Source organism: Pongo abelii, chromosome 17 (genome assembly GCF_028885655.2).
Source record: "Pongo abelii isolate AG06213 chromosome 17, NHGRI_mPonAbe1-v2.0_pri, whole genome shotgun sequence".
Taxonomy (NCBI): Eukaryota; Metazoa; Chordata; class Mammalia; order Primates; family Hominidae; genus Pongo; species Pongo abelii.
Window position 1 is genome coordinate 72279803 of NC_072002.2, and position 25499 is coordinate 72305301.

Sequence of the window (25499 nt, forward strand, 5' to 3'; positions counted from 1 at the left end):
CTTCCCCCAGATCGCAGCTGCTCAGGGGGGACACAGCACGGCATCTTTCACCGAATCTCTCTCGCTCGCTCGCACTCCAGCCTCCCTCTCCCCCGCGACCCCCCCTTCCCCTCCCTCCCTCTCCTTGACGTTTGATTCCAGTAGCAAAGGAGGTAAAAAAGGCACCGAGCCGTCAGCCAAACCTGAAACGCGCGGCCCCGCCCCCTCCACAGCCACTGGTAGCTTCCCGTGGAAGGCCCGCCTCCCGGGGCAGCTGCGGCCTCGGAGTGGCTGCGAGTGGCGCCCGTCGGGCGTGGCCCCACCCCAGGTCCGGGAGGGTAGGTTGGCTACTCCGGCGAGCGGCAGAGCCCTTCTGGACAGCTCCCGCTCACCCAAACAGAAGACGTCGGCGCCGGAGCGGGCTCGGACATGGCGAGGCTGCGAGCCGGCCCGAGCGGCGGGGCCCGGTGATTCCCTCCCTCCCTCCCCGTCCCCTCCCCTCTCCCGCACGCACGCCCCGTCCGCCCCCACCCCGCCCCCACCCCGGGCGAGCCCGCCCGCCCGCAGCCCGGGGCGCACACCCGCACGCGCGCTCCCCTCCACTCACTCTCGCACTCCCGCGCCCGCCCCCACTCCCGCGGCCGAGCCCAGCCACGCACACCTTGCCCGCCCGCCGGCCGCCCCCGCCGCCCCTGCCGCCCCCGGGCCCCGATGGACTGAATGAAGGCTGCCTACACCGCCTATCGATGCCTCACCAAAGACCTAGAAGGCTGCGCCATGAACCCGGAGCTGACAATGGAAAGTCTGGGCACTTTGCACGGGCCGGCCGGCGGCGGCAGTGGCGGGGGCGGCGGCGGGGGCGGCGGCGGGGGCCCAGGCCATGAGCAGGAGCTGCTGGCCAGCCCCAGCCCCCACCACGCGGGCCGCGGCGCCGCTGGCTCGTTGCGGGGCCCTCCGCCGCCTCCAACCGCGCACCAGGAGCTGGGCACGGCGGCTGCGGCTGCAGCGGCGGCGTCGCGCTCGGCCATGGTCACCAGCATGGCCTCGATCCTGGACGGCGGCGACTACCGGCCCGAGCTCTCCATCCCGCTGCACCACGCCATGAGCATGTCCTGCGACTCGTCTCCGCCTGGCATGGGCATGAGCAACACCTACACCACGCTGACGCCGCTCCAGCCGCTGCCACCCATCTCCACCGTATCTGATAAGTTCCACCACCCGCACCCGCACCACCATCCGCACCACCACCACCACCACCACCACCAGCGCCTGTCCGGCAACGTTAGCGGCAGCTTTACCCTCATGCGCGACGAGCGCGGGCTCCCGGCCATGAACAACCTCTACAGCCCCTACAAGGAGATGCCCGGCATGAGCCAGAGCCTGTCCCCGCTGGCCGCCACGCCGCTGGGCAACGGGCTAGGCGGCCTCCACAACGCGCAGCAGAGTCTGCCCAACTACGGTCCGCCGGGCCACGACAAAATGCTCAGCCCCAACTTCGATGCGCACCACACTGCCATGCTGACCCGCGGTGAGCAACACCTGTCCCGCGGCCTGGGCACCCCTCCTGCGGCCATGATGTCGCACCTGAACGGCCTGCATCACCCGGGCCACACTCAGTCTCACGGGCCGGTGCTGGCACCCAGTCGCGAGCGGCCACCCTCGTCCTCATCGGGCTCGCAGGTGGCCACATCGGGCCAGCTGGAAGAAATCAACACCAAAGAGGTGGCCCAGCGCATCACAGCGGAGCTGAAGCGCTACAGTATCCCCCAGGCGATCTTCGCGCAGAGGGTGCTGTGCCGGTCTCAGGGGACTCTCTCCGACCTGCTCCGGAATCCAAAACCGTGGAGTAAACTCAAATCTGGCAGGGAGACCTTCCGCAGGATGTGGAAGTGGCTTCAGGAGCCCGAGTTCCAGCGCATGTCCGCCTTACGCCTGGCAGGTAAGGCCGGGGCTAGCCAGGGGCCAGGCTGCTGGGAAGAGGGCTCCGGGTCCGGGATTTGTGGCCCAAGTCTGCGCGCCGAGTCACTTCTCTTGATTCTTTCCTTCTCTTTCCTATACACTTTCTCTTTTTTCTCGTTTTTGTTTCTTCTTCCATTTTCTCTTTCTCTTCTGCTCTTCCCCTACTTTCCCTTCTCCCTTTTCTTTTTCTTTCTTACTCTCTCGTTGTCCCTGAGCTTTCATTGACCGATCCCCCCCCCATTTCATTCGCCCTCCTCTCAATGTGCCAACCTTTGCCCTATTTCCGATCTTCCCAGGTACTGGGAGGCGGGATGGGGGTGTGCGTTTTCCTCTAGGAGCCCTGTCTTTCCAAGACTCACAGAAACCAGGACCTGCCCTTATTCAAAACCCCATGCACTTCAAGTCTTTTTTAGACAACACATTTCAATTTTCCGGGCTGGCTACTCTCCCTGTGCAGAGGCAGTTGAGAGGCTTTGCTCTGCAGAGGGAAAAGAGCTCTCTACTCTCCCACCCACCATATAGGCAAACTTATTTGGTCATTGGCCGAAGGCACAGCCTTGCCCGCGCGGGGAACCGGCGGCCAGGATACAACAGCGCTCCTGGAGCCCATCTCTGGCCTTGACGTTGGCGCAGGGACTTTCTGACTGGGCTTGAGGGGCTCGGGCCAGCTCCAATGTCACTACCTACAGCGAGGGCAGGGTGTAAGGTTGAGAAGGTCACATTCACCGCTTTGGGAGGACGTGGGAGAAGAGACTGAGGTGGAAAGCGCTTTGCCTTGCTCACCGGCCGCCCTTGCCCCGGTCCCAGCGTTTGCTGGGATTTTCCAGGATTTGCCGCAGCTCCGGGAGACCCTGAGCACTCGCAGGAAGAGGTGCTGAGAAATTAAAAATTCAGGTTAGTTAATGCATCCCTGCCGCGGGCTGCAGGCTCCGCCTTTGCATTAAGCGGGCGCTGATTGTGCGCGCCTGGCGACCGCGGGGAGGACTGGCGGCTCGCGGGAGGAGACGGGTAGAGGCGCGGGTTACATTGTTCTGGAGCCGGCTCGGCTCTTTGTGCCTCCTCTAGCGGCCAAGCTGCGAGGTACAGCCCTCTATTGTTCTAGGAGCACAGAAACCTCCTGTGTGGGCGGCGGGTGCGCGAGCTAGAGGAAAAGATGCAGTAGTTACTGCGACTGGCACGCAGTTGCGCGCTTTTGTGCGCACGGACCCCGCGCGGTGTGCGTGGCGACTGCGCTGCCCCTAGGAGCCAGCCACGGGCCCAGAAGGGCAATATGTCCAGGCCCCCCACTGGGAAGGACACACTATACCCTATTGCAAGCCAGGGTGGGCGGCTTCTCATGGACCGGGTGGAGGGGGGTATCTTTCAGGATCGGCGGGCGGTCTAGGGGAACAATTCGTGGTGGTGATGATTTGCATAGCGCGGATCTTGGGATGCGCGCGGTTCCGAGCCAGCCTCGCACAGCTCGCTTCCGGAGCTGCGAGCTCAGGTTTCCACCCCCGATCCCCCCGGCTTTCCTCGCACCGCTGAGCCCAGCTTGTGGGGTGCACTCGACCGACGCCCGACAGGGCTGGGAAATGTGACAGGCAGCAGGTTCACCCGGGCTTGGGGAGGGGGCGTTTCCGCTTTGACAGCATTTTCCTTTGCTGTCTGCTGGTGGATTCCTATTGCCAGTCGGTAATCGCCCCGCGGTGTTGATCTAAGAAGGTAAAGAAAACCAGGTTTCCCTGCAAAGAGCCTCCCACAAATCGGCGGACTCCGGATACTTTGAGTGGATTTAGAAATTTATGTAATCTTTCTCCTTTAGTTTATTTTTCATCCTCTCCTACAGTTTTCTCTGGTTTGCTGTTGGTTCGGGGCAAGATAAAGCAGCCAGTAGAGAGTAATAATAATAGCGGCGGGAAATAAACTGGAGGCTTACTGATAGTTCTTAACATTTTGTCATAGATCCCCCCGAATGTCCCAGGCCCTCTTCAGTGGGTTTTAGTACCCGCTGGCTTCTTGGGCACTGGGGACCAGAAGGAACTTGGCAGCTGGTCTTAGGGATACAGTTAAAGGCAGGATGACAGCTATTCTACTCCTGCTCATCTCAGAGCGCTGCCGCCCCCTCATGCCGGTCGCGCAAAGAGCACAGCTTTTAAAAAACACGTGCCTTCTGCCCATATAGGTCTGAAAGTGATGAGGAAAGTAATGCTTCGCCTATTAGCGAGTTTCAGCTTTTAAAATGATCCCAAGCGTTGCTGAGATGAGAAAGCGTGGCATCCCGGGGGTCCTCAGCCCCACCCACGCCCATGGTGCAAGTCTCCAGGGACAGGCCCGGGAGAGCACTGCCCACGCTGCTAGATTTTCCGCAGAGGATCGCTGAAGCCGCCTTCGTGGGAGACAGAATGCCTCCTCTAGCGAGTGGAAAAGCCCTGCTGAGAACCCCGCTTTGCTCGAGCATTCAAATGTGTGTCTGTTTTATTACCCTGGGTTGAAAAGGGACAAGAGCTTTAGCCTTTTTATCTGGCCATTTTATCAGCAACTACAAGTGTGTTGAGTGGTTATTATTACATAGGAGGCTTTTCAGTTTGGGGTCAGTAGATCAGTCTCTTCAGACACTGACGCAGAAGCTGGGACTGGTAAGTAGGTATTATGTGCTCGGAGCGCTAGGGGACAGGAGCAAATGGAGAAGAAAAGCGGAGGCTTTCTCCGCCCGAAGTATCGATCGGAATCCCCGCCGGGACGCCGCAGAGGGCCCTCGCCGTTGGGCCCCGGGGGTTTAACAAGCCCAGCGGCTCCGCAGGCGGCTCGGCCGGACTCCCAGACCCGTGCCTGGAAGACACCGTCTCTACCCCCCTCCCGCCAAACCTGCCTCTTCTCTTTCTCTCTCGTAGGTTATAGGTTCCTTTTCTCTCTCATTTTGGCCCCGCCCCCGCGTCCTGCCAAACGGCCAAGCAGGCCGGGGTTTGGGGGCTCAGAATGAAGAGGTCTGATTTGGCCAGCGCCAGCAAAGCTCACCCTTAGGCGAGGTCACAACAGAGGCAAGTCCTTCCTCCCCAGCCTGCCGGTGTAGTCACAGCCAAGGGTGGCACTTGAAAGGAAAAGGGAGAAAACTTCGGAGAAATTCAGATTGCCCCAACATTAAATTTCAGAGAAGTTGACTCCAAATGCAGGGTTTCGTTCGGAAAGGGCGGCTGTTGCAACCCCGCCCGGTCGGGCCTTCGCAGAGGTTCCCCAAGACCAGCCCTTGCAGGGCGGTTTTCAGCAACCTGACAAGAGGCGGCCAAGACAAATTTCCGCGGGTTCGAGCACACACTCTCGGGCGTTGGGCCCCAGAGACCTCTAAACCAAGCACAAACAAGAAGGAAGTAAGAGAACCCAGGCTAGAACTTGAACTGGCGTCCCACTGAGGAAAAGTGAGGCTTTGGTGGCAGGTATGGTTTCTTCCGACGCCCGAAAATCGAGCGGAGCGCCCGACTACATTTCCTGCAGAAGTTTCCGCCTCCAGTGAGCCCGGATCCCCCAGCGGCCTGCCCGGAGCTGGTCTCCAGTCCCCGCCGTAGTCCGACGCACGGCCCTCTCCTGGCAGCAAGCTCCCAGCGGCCAGTCTGAAGCCAGTTCTGTTCAGGCGGCCGAGGGCCCTTAGCCAACCCACCATGATGTCGCCTGGGCCACCTGACGCCCGCAGCGGCGGGACACGGCCCGGGCAGTGCGCAGTGGCTCCTGCTAGGGGCACCGCGTGCATGCTTGTCTCCCGCTGCACCGGGGACGTCCTTGGGTGACACGGGCCGCTGGGCACCTCCCAAGCCGAGGAAAGCGGACCCCCTTCGCAGAGTCTCGCGCCCACCCCCCAACCTCGTCTCTCGCTGCTAGGGCTCCCGACTCAGCCCAGCTCTCCTGGCGGTTTAGTTAGGGATCCGAGCTGGAGAGGCTGAACGCAACCCGTGCCAGTACGGAACAGACGATATGTTTGCCTGCTAGATGCTTGGATGAATAATTTAAAAGTTCGTTGCAGTATCTGCTTCGTCAAGTCCCGGGTGCCGGGAGAACACCTTCCCAACACGCATCAGGGTGGGCGGGAGTGAGCAGAGGAGGCGGGACCCGAGGGAGGAGAGTGAACCCGAGCAGGAGAAGCAGCCCAGGCAGCCAGGCGCCCTCGGTGCGAGAGGCTGGGCATTTATTTTTATTCCAGGCTTTCCACTGTGTGGTTATGTCACTTTCTCAAACAAATGTGTATATGGAGGGAGATCGATGCTGATAATGTTTAGAAGATTAAAAGAGCATTAATGCTGGCAACAATAACGTAAACGTGTGGACCCAGATTTCATTGATCTGGAACTTGATCCGGCGCGTTTCCAGTAAGCCCGACCGCGCGCTCTTCCCAGCAGAGCGCTCGCCAGCGCCACGGCCCCGCGGCTTTCCAGCGGTGCCGCCTCGCCAGCTCTGCGCGGGTTCTCCGGTCTGACCGCAGCTCCTCCCCTGCGAGGCCCCAGCCCGCCTCTACTTCCCCGAGGTTTCCTCCTCTCGCGGGGCTCCCTGCCCTCTGCACCCCCCCACCTCTGTACCACCCGCCCCTGTGCTCACACACCGCTACTTGCGCTTCCGGCGATCCGCCTGGGCGGCTGGGTCTGCGAAGCCAATGCGCGGAACGGTGCCCGAGTCTTCCTAACTATCTTGTGCTTGGCCGTTGCCACTGGGCCCTTGTGACTAAGCCCAAGTTTGAAAATGACGTGGCTAAAGCTGCCGGCTAACAGCAGAGCTTAATCAGCCGCAGATCCCCTCCCATCCTCATGGGTTCTCCTACTAAAAAGGCTCACGCGCAGGCTTTTTACGCAGGTGCATTCGTTGGACAATTAAACGTGGCCCTAGTAACAAAAGTCTGAGCTTCATCCCTCCGAGTAGCAGGCTCTACGCTGGACTGGTCGGGTCTAACAGGGAGAATCTTGTGTCCTACCTTGGCTAGGACAGGAAGTAAAGCAAACTGGGGAACCCCTGCCCCACCCCTTCCCACCCCTTGGACGTCCTGGGCCGAGGCCCGGGTCACTGGCCCTTCGCGGGTAAGGGGGTGTCCTGTGGAACACCTGCACTGACTGGAAAAGAAAGAACTTTAAAGCTCTTCCTTCCCGCTTGTGGGGGACACCACCACACCCTGCCAACCACTCCCCTGGCCAAATGGTGGCTTGTTTTTCGAGAAGGAGCACTAAGGTGAATTTTATGGAAAAAAATAAAAGAGCAGGGACCGAAGTGGGAGTAGGATGAGAACTAATTCTTCTGGGTTTTTTTGAAATTATGAATCCCTCCTGTTGAAGAAGGCTGAGCTTTTCCAACCGCGGATCTCAATCGGGAGGGAAAGCAGTGTTTTCCAGCCTTCTCCAAGAACAGTAATTAATAAGAGGAAGGAAAAGAGAGATGGGAAAGCAAATCGTGCATTGTTCTGCTTTGAGTTGAGGCAGAGGGTAGGCTGGTGTTTCTTCCTCATCTTCCCACTAGTGTTCTTCCTTAAAGAAGGGAGCTCTGGTACACCACCTTGGTTCCTAGTCAGAAAATGTCCTACCCTTTTAAACTACAATGAGTTAGCTGGGTAATCAGATATGTAGCTAAAGAGGAGAGTAGGTGGTTTCCCTTTGGTCTGGCAGACAACTGGCTCCCTCCCCACAGCCCCCACTTGAAAGACTCCTAGGCTCTGGGAGGGGCGAGTGGACCTTTAGAGGATAGAATCATAGACTCTCTCCTAATCCCATCTTAGAATTCCAAGATTGGGCAGGATTCCTGGTGAATGGTGAGGGCTGGGCAAAGGATAAACTGATTACCCCAGATTCTCTGTCCCTACAAGGCACCAGCAGCTGCTTCACTCTCCTTTTGAGCCAGGTCTGCCCTGAGGTAACAGCACCCTAGGCAAGTTTTACCATGCCAAGTGCCAGACTTCAGCCCGAGGGAAGGAAAGACAGCCTCTCCTGCTGTCTTCAAACCAAGGCTTCATTTTACAGTCACCCCCTGATGTGAGAGAGAGCCTCCCCACCAGGTTTTCTGGCCTTTAGGCACTTTTTCTCTTCAAAGAAGAGACCAGAGGAACAGGACTGAAAAACTCTCAGGAAGAAAGTCCTGGGCTCCACACTCCACGGCTAGTGGCTGGTTTTGGCAGAAACTGTCTTCATGAAAAGTGGTATCATGGAGGGGGATCCCTAGAGCAAGGAAGACCTCAAGGGAGAAGCAGAGAGATTTAGTTTCTGGGTTCTTGCCAAAGGAAGGGAAATTAGGAGGGAATAAATAGAAATAATTGCCTTTATAAAGGGCCCTGGGGAGGAGGGTGAAGACGAGGCACCCTAGGCCTTAAACTTCATCTAGACTCCCTGGGCTGTGCTGACTCCTGACCCTTTTAGGGACCTTTGTTTTTCCTGACTTGGGAAAAGTTGCTTCCTCCAGGGAGACAACTCTTCTTAGAGGGGAGAGTCCATAATGAGGAAACCCTCTGGGGTGATTTATTTATGCTGTCAGGTATAGAGCTCCATCAGGCTAAATCACCCTGTGGGGCCCTGTCACCCCCTCTTATCACCCAGGCTTTTTCCCTAACCAACCTCAGTGCCTTTGGGGGAAAGGCTTTTTGATTTCCCAGTCTCATTCAAGGCAATGGCGGAAAAGTGTTCATAGGTTTTTCTAGGGGCAGGTGGGGAAGAGGTAGGGACGTGGATTGGGTGACCCAGCCCATCTAATGCCTGACATGGTGCAGATGGGCAAGACTTGGAGGCAGACTGTGGGCTGTGCAGATAGAGATAGCCTCACTTCGGGAGCAGGATTCCTAGAAGCTGTGGACGTTTATTATGAAAAACTGTCCCACACAAATTGTCCCAGAGGGCAGGGAGGCTCTGCATTCCACCTCGGTGCCTCTTTCACCATTTAAGGACCCATTACTCTTCTGTAGAAAGCAGACTTTGTTTGGGTTGGAAGCACACCTCCATGTAATTTAATCAGCATTGGACTTTGGCTCTTATAATCAAATATACATATACTTTCTCCTGCAGGAAGAAAAATAATTTCTCTGTAACTGGTATTGACTTGAAGTCATGTAATCTCTGGAAAGCATCACATTTTTAAAGGGAAAGGTAAAATTAAGGGGAAAAGAACCCGCAGTGTTAGTGGTTTGCTTTGCCATTACTAAGAAGAGCCAGTTACCACTTAAGAAAGGGCAGAAGCAGCATTCCTAGAGCACAAATACTTGTGCTGCTCCAATTGTAGATATTTCATTTACAGTTTGTGCAATCAGCCTCGGAGATGGTTAAGGATAGGAAACTAGGTTGACTGGCTCACCAAATTCTAGAATGTGGGCTTTATTACTTATGTTGCATTGACATCCTCGAAGGAACCTGTTTGACGGCTCATTTTTCTGCCCTACTTGGAGAGGCCACAGACAGCAGCAGCTCCTTGAGTTCCAGCAGGATCTGAGTGGGTAGCAAGCCTTTCTTTTTAAGGGTGATTGGCAGCCATTGTCAGCTTGCTTCCCACTCCACCCCAGTGCCCTTGAGCATGAAGCTCTGCCCTACCGTGTCCTCCTGGAGCAAGCTTGGAGTCCCCACCCCCCAGGGTGAGGTTCTGGGCTTTGCACAAGTTGAGTCTGTTAGGGAATCTGTTGTAAACACATATCCATTGATTTGCATTTGTCAGAGAGTAAAGTTAAACCAGTGAAAAGAGAAGCCCTTACCCTTTTATGCAGGGCCAGGGAAACCTTTCATATTGATCCTATTGATCCAACCTTTCCCTTTAAGGAAACCACATAGTTAAAGACCCTCGTTCAATAGATTTACCCTTCATGCTTGTGATATTACTTTAAGTGTTCTCATCTAGGATAGCTGGGCATTAAGCCCACACTCCAAACCAAACAAAAATGAGAAGGGGGGTGGGAAGAGAGGGGGTCAGGAGGCAGAATTGTGGGAAGTGAAATTAAATCAAACTGAAATGTGTAATGACCCAGTTGGGGATGTTTTTCTCATTCTTCTAAAATGACATGCAGGGATAAAGACAAAATAGATGCATTTGGCATCTTTTTTTTTTTTTGAGAAAAGAAAATCTGTTTATATGCCTAGAATAAAAATGTCTCAGGAACATCATTTTCTACGTAAGATTATTTCAATTAAACCACCAGTTTGCTTCATTAAAGTTGGTTCACTTAAAAGCAGTGATGTTGCCACAATTATTTTGGTTCATTTGTAGCAAATCAGAAAAAGGATTATCCCCAGAAATGCAATATTTTAGACTCTGTATATGAGCATAAACACTGAAGTCACTTGAAAAGAGAGAGGATTTGGAGTTTTTGTGTTCTGCTGAATGTGGGGAGCAGTGGGTAGAACTTTTGTTGTGGAGCAGAGTAGATGGAATAGGAATTGCCAGATATTGCTCAGTATCCCTCTTGCTTGTAGATGTGAAAATGGAAGTCTCATTTGCCTCCAGAACCATCGGCACAATCCGATGAAGAAATTTCATTTCTTCCCTGATCCTTTTTTTCCTGTCTAAATAGCATCCATTTGTGATTTTTTTCAACGTGGTACATGACCTATTCCTAATTGGCTATCTGTTGGGTTGTTTTTGTACATTCATGTTTGTTTTATGTGATTGAAAAATATTAATGATTTCGTAGGTGAGCTAATGTATTTATCTGCTGAGCGAGTTCAAAGGGCAGAGTTCAGCTATGGTTCAGGTTAATTGAACAGGAAGCAGTGAGCTCTCCAGGCTGTGTTGAACAAGGGATCAGTCCCTTAGAATATCACACTCAGCAAACACAATTTCACTGTCTTCATCCTAGAATCTGATGTAAGAGGCTCAGATCAACTTGGATCACTTGTTTAAAAAACCAAAGCAAAGCACAGTAACTGCAGCAATACCCTGGAGTCCCCCTCAGGGAAGAAGAGTTTTCTCATTGGCTAATTGCTTTATTGGTAGCACTGACCTGCAGAGCAGCTGCAGGAGCCTGGATGAAGGCTTAGACCTTAGAATAATGTGCTCCATTAGAAAAGGGCAAGGCATTTTTTGTTTACTCAATTGGAGCTCCCTGCAAAGTGCCATTAACCCCGGCCCAACTGCTTGTGTGCTGCAAAAGCCAAAGGTCACGCCAGTCAGTCTGTAGGCATAGCAGCTCTGCCCTGGTAGGAAGGTTGGGGTCGCATCCTGCTGGCACTGCCCTCCCAGGGGCTAGGGCCAGCCCTCTGGGCCCTTTCCAGAGTTTTGACTAAAGCAAGCAATTGCACAACTTGTTTACATTTCCCGACTGCTGAATCATGTTTTGATGATTAAACAGTTTTGATCTGAGCACCATCAATCACACACATACAGAAAATCCCCCCCACTGCCCCTCTATTTTCTATTTATGTTCCCTTCATTACTGTGCATTACAGTAAACAGAATTGTGCAAACGGTGCTTTTAGCAGGAATATACTTTGGATAAGTGCTTGGATCAAGGGGAAGACAGACCTCCAAACATGGCTGGGGGGCTGTTTGGTGGAAGAAAGGTTTCAAGTGGAGTCGGGGAGCACAGTCAGGGCTTCCACCGCTGGCAGGTGAACTAGAGTGCCACCTGCCGGGAGTCTTCTAACTGCATTAAGCCCTGCACCTCCCACAAGGTCCAAGCCCCTTCCTTCACTTTGTTCCTAATATCCTTGTCCCCATTCCCCACCCACCAGATCACTACCCATGCAAGCATTATGTTCCTAGAAGTAGCTTAAAGGGCTTTTTCCTGGTCCTTTGATACTGTAACCTCTGCCTCTTCTAATTCATTGCCAAGGAGAAATCAACAGTTCTGCTGTCATAGGTGAGGTGATTTGCCCATCCTGCACATTGAGGAAATAGTCTCCTGCTCAGTTGGACTGTGCTTGGGGGAGGAGAAGCAAAGAAAGCAAAAAATAGTCGTGGGAGGCAAAACGAATGATTATGTGTGGAAGAAAAATGGCTCCGTTGATTGTGCCAGTGAGGGCTGTGCCAACTGTAAGGTGTTCTGCAAAGATAAAATATTGTACAAAGGAGAGAGGATGGGAGAGAATTAGCATCTACAGGGAGGACATCGAGAAAGAGATATGCCAAATCAGCAAACTCGAGTTGGGCTTTGTGAAATCCCCTGGAAAGAGAAAAAGTGAACCAGCCGTTTTGCAATTGCAAAGAAGTGAGCCAGTGAGCTAGACTTCGAGCCAGACTGTGGAGCTGGCTGTAGCTCTGTGGGTGGCAGCTATTTCCACACTTGCTTCACATGGACCCCTGCCTGGAGCCCGTGGTAGCAGAGCGCCTGTGGGTGGGTTGCTGCTTCCACGCCCCGGCGCAGGCTTCAGCACCACGAACAGCGCCATGGAGGAACTCTGAGCGAGTTGGAGATGGACCCTCTACTGCGGTTAAATCCAGGCAAGAGCCTGACCAGTAACTTCAGCTCTGTAGGTCTCAGCCCCCCAGTGCAGGGCCTCATATTTTCCTCTGGAGCCCTGTGGCTTTTCAGTTCTCTGTGTGAGATCAGTGATAATAAAGGGAAGAGGAGGCGGCAGCTGGGTGAGAAGACAAAAGATGCTGAAAGACTCTTTCCTTCTGAAGAGGAAGAGCATTACCACCGCTGGGGGGCGGGGGATTGAACTATTTTTCTCCATGTTGCTGCCTTCTGCAGGCATGATTGCCACCCTCAACGGGATATTTTAGATTTAGGATTTCCTTTCAAGTGTTACTGTCTACCTGCCCCCACGCCCCACCCCCCAGGTATACACAAAGGGATGCTTTTGTTTCCCCAGTTGCATGCTCCTGATTTTTGAAAGCATGACTTTCATTATATTAAACAATATTCTCACATTATAGCAGCAGTAATGTCACAGGGAGAGCCAACTGTGGAGCATCACCACCTTCGATAAATCTAGAAACTGGATTTGATTTCTTGAGAGTCTAGTGATGAGGCTTTTTTTAAGAAAAACCTTGCCACTGCTTCTGTCCCTGACCCCCTACAAAGGGCCAGAGATGTTGAGTGACTTCCTCCAGGCCACACAGTGAAGTCATATGGCACTGGCCAGGGTGAGAACTGACAGTAGGCACTGACCTCTGACTCTGGCCTTTTTCAATCAGTTGCTCTGCTTTATTTCTGTTTTTATTCCAGAGAAAAGAGATAGGTGGGTCCTTTTGATCAATGATTGAGCACAACTCACATCTCTTTGGGTTTCGAGTAAAATGGCCCTTGACTTCCCAGAGCTAATTAAAATGTAAAACTTTTGCTTTATTTCAAATAACTTCAGTTCAGACCTAATTTATTGCTAAGGTGGTTCTCAGGGAGGTGGAGCATTGGAATAGACAAGTGTGTCTCCTTTAAAAGTCAAGGGTATGATAAATGAGAATTTTTTTCCCCTGTGACAATTTATCTTCAAGTTCCAGGTGGCTCTTGTGTAAAAGGAGGGAAAATCCAGCCCAAAACAAAACAAACCTGGTAGAGCATTCAAATTTGATGTTGAAAAAAAATTGTTTCTGTGTGTCTAAATGCCCAAAATTTTGTTGTAAAAATGAGCAGGAACGTATCTGAATCAGATATAAAAATGGGTGTTAAATATATTTTGTAAGCTTTGACTAAAGAAGTTTCTTCCAGCTGTGTAGTCTTCGAATCTGTGGACGTACCTTTCTCAGGAATTGTTGGGTTCCACTGTCAAAACCTTTTCCAGTAAAACATGGATTTGGCAACAGTAAGTGTAGCCTTTTTGGCCTACTTTATATGCATCACTGCATCTTACTAAAATGAGGCATAACACTCTACAAGGACTTGTACTGAATGCATTTCGTTTGTAGTGAACTCAATATGCTTTTGAAAAGATATTTTGACAGAACTGCCACATAAACGAGACCTTTTCTATTATCTGTTTTGACCCTAAATACTGAAAAATGTGTGGAGTAAGATAATTTTATGCTTTTCTGAATTAGTGCCATAGATCCCCAAACCTAAAAGATGTAGGGGAAAAAGTCTTCTTGGATGCAATTTCCTCCTAATGTATACCAGAGTTCATTTCAGTTCATGTTCAAGGGACAAGAGTGAATTCTGTATTCACTTTCAATGACTAACCCTTCTCATCCTTTCTTTCATTCTTCTGAAGAGGAAGAGATGGACTTCCTGTTGAAGACCAAATCCTCTCCTGCCTTCTCAGGACCCCATTCTTCCTGTATATAGATGTCCCTGCTTTTGTGAAGTTTTCTCTGTCCTCCTAAATTGGGATCTCCTTGGACCATCCCTCCCTTTGCATTTAGAACATAGATACATATCGCCTGCTGACTTGTCAGTGTCAGCCCATTAGATTAAGATCCAGAAGAGGAGGTTAGATACAGCATACAGGAGGCAGCCAATAAATATCTGTAAATAAGTTAATAAATACTTCTCTTTTATATGACACTGTTTCTACCCATTGTATTTCCCCCATATGATTGTAGATGGCATCTGAACAGGAATCATCAGCCCCAGCACATCATTTAGGAGAAGCATTTCACAATGTCAAGTTCTCATCAATGTCATTTTCCTCCCAAATTATGATATTATAACTATGTATTAATTTTAAGAGAATCTCAAAGTAGGGTTGAGTCTTATCCAAATCTTCAGATTATCGCCAGTGGAGCAAGAGATGTGAAATGATCATCACTAGACTCTAGACTAAGGACCCATTTTGCCAGTTGGCTCTAGTTCCCCCAAAGTAACCCTCCCCAGTCAGTCAGTTCTCCTCGTTTTCCTGCTCAGACATTGTCCTCACTGTCCTGTCCATGTCTTTGCACATTCTGTTCCTTCTTCCTGGAATTCCTTATCTCATCAGTCCCTCTCCAGGTCCTATCATTCCTAGCCACCTCCGATCTGCCTCTGAAATCTTCCCAGCTAACTTTGGCCGATTCCTTTCTCTTTCTTTCTGAACTCGATTTGCAAATGACAGAACAGCCTTTTTGGCTCTGGTCTTACACTGCTCTCTAGGTCTTTCCTGTGTCTCCCTTTCTTCCCCGTGGCTCTGGAGGGGAGATAGCATATCTTTGAGTTCCCCGTGACTGCTGGTCCATGGCTGAACCCACATCAGATATTCTTTTTTGAGTAAGTCATTTGATGGCCTCCTGTCTATCTTTACAGAAGCCCCTATTCTCAATGAGAGAATAGGTTGGGTATGTTTACTTACATCTATCATTCTTTTGTAGCTTCTTCTCTTAAAAGGGGGTATTCTTTTCTTATTTTATTTTTTTGATCTGGAGCCTTTCTTTGTCACCCAGGCTGGAGTGCAGTGGCACGGTCTTGGCTAACTGCAACGTCCGTCTCCAGGGTTCAATTGATTATCCTGCCTCAGCCTCCTGAGTAGCTGGGATTACAGGCACCTGTCACTATGCCTGGCTAATTTGTGTATTTTTAGTAGAGATGGGGTTTCACCATGCTGGCCAGTCTGGTCTCAAACTCCTGACCTCAAGTGATCCACCTGCCTTGGCCTCCTAAAGTGTTGGGATTACAGGCGTGAGCCACTGCACCCAACCTGAAAAAGGGGTATTCTTTTCTATAAATGCTTTGGTCATTGAGGGAAATACTGGCTTACATAATTTAAAATGGATTTCTGTATTAATCTGAAATGAGACATAAGCTTAATATAGAGAAACAGGGCTTGTGATGTCTTCGTTAATAGCAAAGGTTGTTCTGCTTCATACAAAGTGGAAAATTTTACCCACCTCAGGGCAATTGTGCCAGCAATCATATCAGCAAATCAGAAGGACTGCTTTCCTATATTAAATCATTTTAATTATCAGTAAACTAAATTTGCATTTAAACAGCCATTACTTGAGATACTGCAAGTATTTAGGTTGTTAATAAAGTAAAGTTACCTGTGAAGAAAAAAACCAGAGGTTAATATTTTTATGTTTTTATTTTATTTTTATTTTATATTTTATTCTTTTCCTTTGTTGAATCCATTGCTGTCTACACTGTACTGAACTAAGTAGTTAGGAGTGAAAATATATGAACTAGCCCTTGTCCCTCTTTGACTTTACTGTATATTTAAGATTTGAATGGATATATCCTCACTTACCTTTACAATATCCATATGGAATTGAGAACAGAGTTTATTACTATCTCAACTTCAGTTGGAAACTGAAACTAAGATCATTTATTTGCTATACATCTTATGTGGAAATTATATATTAGCTTGTGATATTTCATCTTTTTTACAGTTATGTTTTGACATTCATATTACATGAGTAACAAATTATGAAGACTAACCATTTATGAACAGAATTTAGTGTTAAATGAAAGCATTACAGATTTTTGTTTTCTGTTGCCTTGAATTGAATGCATTGCTGTGCTGCATGATAACTAGGTAAGCAATTGACCTGTGTGCCTTGCATTTTTGTGCCTTGCGTAACCAAACCAAGTTTCCTCTGACACTGAGGCAGAGACAGGCAGGGTTGAGCTGGGCAGGAAGCAGCTCTGAGGCCTCCCTGAAGGGCCTTGGACTCCCAATGGGGGAGTCAGAGGCCACCCTGTTCTCTGGCTATGGCACCATAGCCTAGACATGGCTGGCACCAAAGGCTATACGCTTCTTTAGCCTCCTTTTCTGCCCTCTTCCTAAAGGAAGCAGCTGGGACCAGAAGGAGTCTATATCGCTAGCCCCGCTCCTCCCTAACCTGTTCTCCATCCAGATCCTTAGATTCAGGCTTGCTTAGGCAGATTCTGGAAAGTCCATTAAAAGGGCAGGGTGTGGAGTACATAGGTGATTGGATTGGAGGGTAAAGGGCAGAAAATTCACAGCAGAGACAAGTGGACTTTTCTAAGTGGATAAGCTACACCAACTCATGAATCCAAGTATTCCACCCCTGGAAAGCAAGAGGTGAAAGCAAGTTGGTTCCATTGGTGAAAGCAAGTCACCTGCCTGAGCCCAGAGACAGGGTGGAAAGGCTCTACAAAGTTACATGGCAGGAAGCATGGGCACAGAAAAGGCAAGCATGAGGAATTGGGGGGGGTGTTTTTGTTTGTTTGTTTTGTTTTGTTTGCATTCTACCTCATGCCGTGTATTTTAGCTCATTTGTTCTTGGAAGATGCCACTGCTATGGTGATACACAGACATCAAGGATGTCCAATAGTATAGGGCTAATTTTGGCAACAGACAGAAGATAAGTGTGGGGGCATTTCACATTCATAAGTAACAAAACTATGCCCACCTGGACAGGAACCACACCTCTTTGTACTGTGACTGTTTGTGACATGCTTGATCTTCTCGACTAGATCATAGCAAGCAGGGACCCTGAGCTTTGTTCTCCTGCATCTTCCCTTTAGCCCCACCACAATGCCTAACACATAGTTTGCACTTAGTAAATATGCAAGGATAAATGATCCCCAGCATCCCACTGCTCTAGTGTCCCAATGGGAGATCCCCTCAAGCCCCACCAGGTGATTGCTTGTAGCTCAATCTGTATTTTATTTTATTTTATTTTATTTTATTTTATTTTAGAGACAGAGTCTCACTCTGTCACCCAGGCTGGAGTGCAGTAGTACAATCTTGGCTCACTGCAACCTCCACCTACTTGGTTCAAGCTATTCTCCTGCCTCAGCCTCCCAAGTAGGTGGGATTACAGGTGCCCACCATTATGCCCAGCTAATTTTCATATTTTTAGTAGAGATGGGGTTTTGCCATGTTGGCCAGGCTGGTCTCGAACTCCTGACCTCAGGTGATCCGCTCACCTTGGCCTCCCAAAGTGCTGGGATTACAGGCGTGCACCACCACACCTGGCCTCAACCTGTATTGTAAAATAGGGTTTCACTTTAAACTTTTAAATTTTGTTCTACTACAATAATTACCAAATTCCAGGGGAACAAAAGTCCAAGCCTGTTGCCTACAGAAGTTAAGGCATCCAATTCAGATCTCAATTATTTTGTGTCAAGAAAATCTAAACAAAGCAAACACTCCTTAGGGTTTACCAATGAATAAAGAAGCAAGTTGGAAGTGATATCAAAAAGATCAAAAGGTTTGCGCATTTATGACTTTAACAATATCTAAGTTTTTTTAACCTTAGGTTCTACATCTGGAGCATACTTTTTATAAATCATAAGCAGTGTTAAAAAATGCTTGACAGTTTTGTCTTGATTCTTAATGTGGGTGTTAAGGGATGCCGTCCATTAGTGAGTACACCCCAGATCATGTGTTTATTGCATCCTCCTTCTTCCCTGCCTGTCCCCTAATGATCTGGTGCACAGAGGGCTACTTGAGCTGACTTATATGGATCTCAGTTGCTGTCATTTGTGCATACTTAATTCAGAGAGGTGATCACATTGATTTCCAAGACCCAATTTTTAAGACACTGTACTCACGTAGATATCTTAGCTGCTCTGACTATGTTGTCTGAAAAGGAAAACATTTTAAGCCTTTGGAAGCAATTTTGATGGACATTTCATTGTGTTCTATATTACTCACATAATTAAATTTCCTTCACGTCAAAGTCTGTTTAAAATTAAATTGAGAAATATTTTTGAGTTCCATCGGGTAGATAACTTTGTTTAGCTAGATTTGTTCTACATGCATATGAAATGGTGTCCTATGAATCAATACCCAGTGCTCACAGTTCCCCTGAATGTGAAGAAATGGCACCCTTAGTAGGCAGTTGTAGTCTCCTGTAATTCATAACAAGCTGTCCCTAGTTATTGAACGTGTTTACCCTGTAATCCCAGAAAGTTCTTGTGTTTTTATGCCTGTGGTTTGGCAGGCTGGTTTATTCAGATGCTGAGCATTGTGAACTAAATTCATAACTTCTTTCATGCATTAGCTGGAGTCATAGGACTCTCATTTACAGACTCACAGTCCAGCTCACAGTGGCTAGCTTTCTTTGGGTCATACCAGAGTCTTATCTGCATGGCCAAAGGGGTAGAATTCCAACTTGGGTTTGAAAGCAAATAGGGTAAATTATCAGAAGATGTATTCCCGTGTGCATCTTTGGAAACAAGACATAGGAACAAACCCTTATTTTTCAACTCCACCCACCCTGCTACTGAGGACAGAACAAGCCCTCCTCATCTTTTATCCTGCCTGTCCTTGAGACAGCCATTCCATTAAATTCTATGGCAAGGGACTCTATGGTGTTCAAGCTGTAATTGAAGAATTGGCATTCCATAAATGCTGCTTTAATTTTTTTAAAAAAATTGTTCCAAAGAACTGCTTTTTGTTGCATGGTTAATTAGCCTTTGAACACTTTTGAATTCATTATAACCTTCAAGGTCTGCCAAGGTCTTTAAAGTTTCTTGCTTATGGCTTTGCCTCTGAATAACAATAGGTACATTGTAAGGTTATTGTGAGCCTTAAGTAAGTTTATGCATATAGATGCTTAGAACAACTGGTAAATAGTAAATACTTGCTAAAATAGCTGCCATTATTATTGATTGATTAATTTTTTGTAACTTCTCCATGTATCAGCAGGAAATTTGGCCTGAGTCACCAATGTTCCCATAGCTTTTATATATTAAGAATATTGCTTGGCATTGTCAATGACAGCATGAGCCAGACAGATCCAGTTTGTATCTGAGCCACCATTTACTAGCTCTGTGATGTCAGGCAGGGGACTACTCTCGAAGAGCCTCAGTTCCCTCCTCTGTAGGAGGAGGACAAGGTAGGTCCTGACATTATCTAGTTGGTGTACAGATTAAATGAGATGCCATAAGGGTATATGGCACCTGGTACATTGCCTCCTATCTCCTCAGTTTTACAGTTAACATCCTATTACACATGGGCACATCTGTATTTCAACATAAATTTTTTGTCATTTTCTCAGGTGAGATTTAGGATGAGTGAGATTGTCAGACTCTACACTCATCACTGGGCATACTGTTTGCAAACTGGCCAACCATGCATCCGGACTATTTACTCCCCACCCCCAGTGTCCTTTTAAGACTCACTTAACAGTTATGGACATTTTGCTAAGCTCATGCTTAGAACCCAGAAGTTGACTGTGCACACAGTAGGTTCTGACTGAATCCCTACAGGCTTAGATTGGAATATAGTCCATTTTGCAAGTGTGGTAATGTATTGAGCAGACATTCTATATTTGATGGAAGTTCACATATAAAAATGGCAACTGAGCCAACAAAACTCATATCGTCTGTCTCTATAATGATCACAGGTTTGGGGAGCCTTATCAGAAAGTTATTTTTATAGACACCCAGGTGGTCATGAGATTTAAAATGCTAAGGAGAATGGCTCCCTCTTTAACCTCTTTTCTGTTTCTGATATGTCTGGGCCCTGCTTCTTTATCTTGTTCCCCAAATCCATTCACTTATGTTCTGACTTGGCTCCCTGGAAAGCTCCTGTTTTGGTTCACACCATCATCTTTATTCCCAAATTAGGATCCTTAACAAGAAAAGAGAAAAGAAAGAAAACCTATAGACATCCAGATGTTGCTTTTTCTGAAGTAACAACTTTATTTGATAATATTTTGAAGCCATGGGCCACCGAATTCTCAACATGCAAGTTTATTTAAACAGTCTCTAGTATCCTTTCCTGACCCCAAATTACTTTCAAGCATTAATTGTCCTAGTGGTTTCATGGCCACATTATTTCATATTCATTAGTGTTTTCATGAAAAATTATAACACTAATTAGAGTGGCTTCCAGTTAATTCACTTGGTGATTCATTACTCTCATTACTCTCTCCTTCTTGGTGATCTGCATGTGGTCATCCTGGAGAAAGCATCCAAGGGTAATTGCAGCTCTATTCCCTGAGTGATTGCCTAATGCCATTAGTTCTGATCCACAGGAGCATCTTGGGAAGCTCTGATGGGGTCTGGTTACAGCTGCATCCTCGTCCTGCCCTTTGGATGCAGGGAAAAAAGGAAGCCTGCAGTGAGGACTGGTCCTCTGGAGGGGTCTAGGGAAGCAGAGAAGAGGGACATCTTAGAGAAAAGGAAGTAGGGGCAGGGGAGGGAGTTCAGGGATTTGAACCTCACTTTAACATCTTCTAGAACCTGGGGTAAGGACAAGATAGAGTAAAATCTGCCCTGAGAACTTGCACATAGAGTAAGGAAGGTGGTTTCTCTTCAGTTTCAGCAGATGTGTGGCCAGGCACTAAGCTGGAGTTTGGAAACCTGGTTTCCTCTCAGAGCTCTGACATCCAGTTCTTCCAATTGAAAGTTTGTTTGACCTCATTCCCATTAGGATGGCTGCTGTTAAGCAAAATGAAAACAAAAAATAACAAATGTTGGCAAGGATGTGGAAAAATTGAAACCTTGTGTGCTGTTGGTGGGACTGTAAGATGGTTTAGCCACTACGGAAACAGTACGGCAGTTCCTCAGAAATTTAAAGTGTGAATTACCACATGACCCAGAAATGCCACTTCTGAGTATATACTCCAAAAGAACTGAAAGCAGGGTCTGAAAGAGATACTTGTACACCCGTGTTCACTGCAGTGTTATTCACAACCGCCAAAAAGTGGAAGCAGCCCAACAGTTCATCAACAGGTGAATGGATAAACAAAATATGGAGTTTCCTACAGTGGAATATTATTTAGCCTTAAAAAGGAAGGAAAATCTGGCATATACTACAGTCTGAATGAGTCTTGAGGATATTAAGCTAAGTGAAATAAGCCAATCACCAAAAGACAAATACTGTATGATTTCACTTATATGAAGTATCTAGAATAGTCAAACTCATAGAAACGGAAAGTACAATGGTGCTTGCCAGGTGCCTGAGAGAGGGAAATGGAAAGTTGCTTAATGGGTATAGAGTTTTAGTTCTGCAAGATATAAAAGTTCTGGAGATTATACAAGAATGAATATACTTAACGCTATGGAGCTATAACCTTAAAAGTAGTTAAGATGGTAAATTTTGTTGTGTATATTTTACCACAATTTCAAAGAAAGATTATTTATTTATATTATATTGCTTTCTCAATTTTTAAAAAAATTAAAAATAGAAAAACAAAAAGCCAGGTGCAGTGGCATGTACCTGCAGTCCCAGCTACTGGGGAAGCTGAGGTGGGAGGATTGCTTGAGCCTGAGTTCTGGACCGTAGTACCCCAAGCCCATCAATGTCCTCACTAAGTTCACCATCAATATGGTGACTTCCTGGGAGTGGAGTATCACCAGGTTGGTGAGGGAAAAAACAACCATTGCCATGTTGCTTTCAGTTCTTTTGGAGTATATACTCAGAAGTGGTATTTCTGGGTCATGTGGTAATTCACACTTTAAATTTCTGAGGAACTGCCGTACTGTTTCCGTAGTGGCTACATCATCTTACAGTCCCACCAACAGCACACAAGGTTCCAATTTTTCCACATCCTCACCAACATTTGTTATTTTTTGTTTTCATTTTGTTTTGACAGCAGCCATCCTAATGGGAATGAGGTCAAATAAACTTTCAACTGGAAGAACTGGATGTCAGAGCTCTGAGGGGGAACCAGGTTTCCAAACTCCAGCTCAGTGCCTGGCTGCAAGTCTGCTGAAACTGAAGAGAAACCACCTTCCTTACTCTATGTGCAAGTTCTCAGGGCAGATTTTACTCTATCCTGTCCTTACCCTAGGTTCTAGAAGATGTTAAAGTGATGTTCAAATTCCTGAACTCCCTCCCCTGCCCCTACTTCCTTTTCTCTAAGATGTCCCTCCCCTCTGCTTCCCTAGACCCCTCCGGAGGACCAGCCCTCACTGCAGGCTTCCTTTTCTCTCTGCATCCAAAGGGCAGTTGTGTTTGCTCAGTAGTGGGATACTGCCTGTGAATAGCCACTGTACTCCAGCAGCTTAAAACTCCATTTCTTAAAAACATTTTTTATTAAAAGTTCTGCCACTCCACTATTCACAATAGCAAAGACTTGGCACCAACCCAAATGGCCATCAATGATAGACTGGATTAAGAAAATGTGACACATATACACCATGGAATACTGTGCAGCCATAAAAAAGGATGAGTTCATGTCCTTTGCAGTGACATGGATGAAGCTGAAAACCATCATTCTCAGCAAACTATCGCAAGGACAGAAAAGAAAATACCGCATGTTCTCACTCATAGGTGGGAGTTGAACAATGAGACCACATGGACACAGGGCGGGGAACATCACACACTGGGGCCTGTGGTGGGGTAGGGGGCTGGGGGAGGGATAGCATTAGGAGAAATACCTAATGTAAAAGACGAGTTGATGGGTGCAGCAAACCAACATGGCACATGTATACCTATGCAACAAACCTGCACGTTGTGCACATGCACCCTAGAACTTAAAGTATAATAATAAAAAAAAGTTCTGCCACTCAAAGAGAACCACATTAATATTTTGCTTTTATTAAAATTATTTTTAATTATTTAAGCAATGCATTAAAACATTCTACTTATAAAAATCAAAACATTAATGATCAGAATAAAGTCCTCTTTGCCCATCTCCTTTAATACCAGTCTTCTTCATTACTTCCCAGCAGTAACCACTCTTCTGGCTACAAAGAGTGGGTCTGCCAATCCAGGCTCTTCCAATGCATTTATTTACCTACATATGTACTCATACAAATTGTATAAATAGATAGGCAGAAAGACAGATAGATAGGTATCATAGATTTGCGCATTGTTTTCACATAAGTGGCATCACACTGCATGTGTCATTCCAAAGCTCCTTCTTTCCTTTGATAGTATGCCTACCCAGCTTCTACATATAAATGAGGTTCTTGCAACCCACATTTATTGCATAGTGTCCCATGGCATGGCTATTTTCATTTATTTAGCCATTTCTGTATTGATGGGCAATTAGGCTGTTTACCATTTTTGGTTGTTTGCTTTATTTGCTAAGCAGTGATGAGTGAACATCCTTGTACATACCTCCCTGTGTACCCATGGGAATGTTTCCTAGGGCGGACACTGAGAAGCAAAGTGAGAGGTCATGGAGATGCACATACTGTAATTTTGATAGACACTACCACACTATCTTCGAAATTGGCTCCCCATCAGCAATGGAGGAGACAGCTCCTATTTCCCTGACACTTGCCAGAAGTTAACATATTAGCCATTTTACTTTTTTTCGCATAGTTGCTGGATTTAAAAATAACATTTTGTGGTTGCTTCATTTTGTTATATTTTTATGATTTCTAGTGAGCCTTGATACAGTCATATACTTGCTGGTCATATATATTTCCTTTTCTGAGAATGTCCTGTTCATATCTTTGTTTGGGCATTGTTTTTTATATATTCTGGATGCAAATTTTTGCTTTATAAATTACAAATATGGTCTCAGTTCTCCAGTTAAAAGGCATAAAGTGATTGAATGGGTAAAGAAACAATACCCATCTATATGTTGCCTTCAGGAAACCCACTTCACCCATAAAGACACACATCGACTGAAAGTGAAGGAGTAGAAAAAATATTTCATGCAATTGGAAACCAAAGAAGAGTGAGTAACTATACTTATATCAGATAAAATAGACTACAAATCAAAGACTGTGAACAAAGACGAGGAGGGTCACTACATAATGAGAAAAGGGTCAGTACAGCAAGGGGATATAACAATTAGAAATATCTATGCACCCAACACTAAGGCTCCCAGGTATATAAAGCAAACATTAATAGATCTAAAGGGAGGGATAGACTATAATATATTGAAAGCATTTTATCCCATGGTATTATTTTGAAACTTAATAAGGCTTCTTTTAACTTTGATATATTATTTATTTTTTATGAGACAGAGTTTCACTCTTGTCACCCAGGCTAAGTGCAGTGGTGGCACGATCTTGGCTCACTGCAACCTCCACCTCCTGGGTTCAAGCAATTCTCCAGCCTCAGCCTCCTGAGTAGCTGGGATCACAGGGGCTCGCCACCACGCCCGGCTAATTTTTGTATTTTTAGTAGAGACGGAGTTTCTCCATGTTAGTCAGGCTGGTCTCGAACTCCTGACCTCAGGTGATCCACCCACCTCAGCCTCCCAAAGTGCTGGGATTATAGGCGTGAGCCACCATGCCCGGCCCAAATTAATATTTTTGTTGCTGTTGTTTTACTTTATGTGTTTTGCTTCCTGAGTCATTTTTATGTATTTTATTTATTTTTTAGAGGCAGGATCTCACTCTGTTGCCTAGGCTGAGATGCAGAGGCCCAATCATAGCTCACTGCAACCTCAAACTCTTGGGCTCAAGTGATCCTCCTACAAAAGCTTCCCAAGCAGCTAGGACTATAGGTGCCTGCCACCACATCCAGCTAGTTTTATTATTTTTCTTCGTACAGATGGAGTCTTGCTATGTTACCCAGGCTAGTCTCAAACTCCTGAGCTCAAGCAATCCCCCCACCTCAGCCTGTGTGCTGGGATTATAGGCGTGAGCCACCATGCCTGGCCTTGGGTCATTTTTAAACATTTGAATCTTTATTCTTTAATTTGTCTGAAGTTGCTTTTTATAAATTATGTGAAACTGGATTCTATTTTTTTAAATCTCAAATGGGTAGCCAACTAATCCAACAGTTTCTGAACAATTCATCTCTTCTCACTATTTGAAATGCAATACTTTCTTTATAACATATTACATTCCCTTGTATACTCGGGTCAGTTTCTGCACTCCATTCTGTTCCATGGATCTATTAAATTCTGTGTCAACATCATGCTATTTAAATTATTTTTGCTTTATGATATATCTTGAGCTCTGATAG

General features: G+C 47.3%; 1 protein-coding gene across 1 annotated transcript in view; it reads left to right on the top strand.

Annotated features, from left to right (window-relative positions):
- Nucleotides 1-342: 342 nt before the first annotated feature.
- Nucleotides 343-25499, top strand: part of ONECUT2 (one cut homeobox 2) — a 49216-nt gene continuing 24059 nt past the window's right edge. Inside the window, exon 1 of the mRNA XM_024235972.3 lies at nucleotides 343-1918. Within this exon, the coding sequence (XP_024091740.1) occupies nucleotides 700-1918 (1219 nt within the window). The 5' untranslated portion in view covers nucleotides 343-699. The remainder of the gene's footprint in view (nucleotides 1919-25499) is intronic.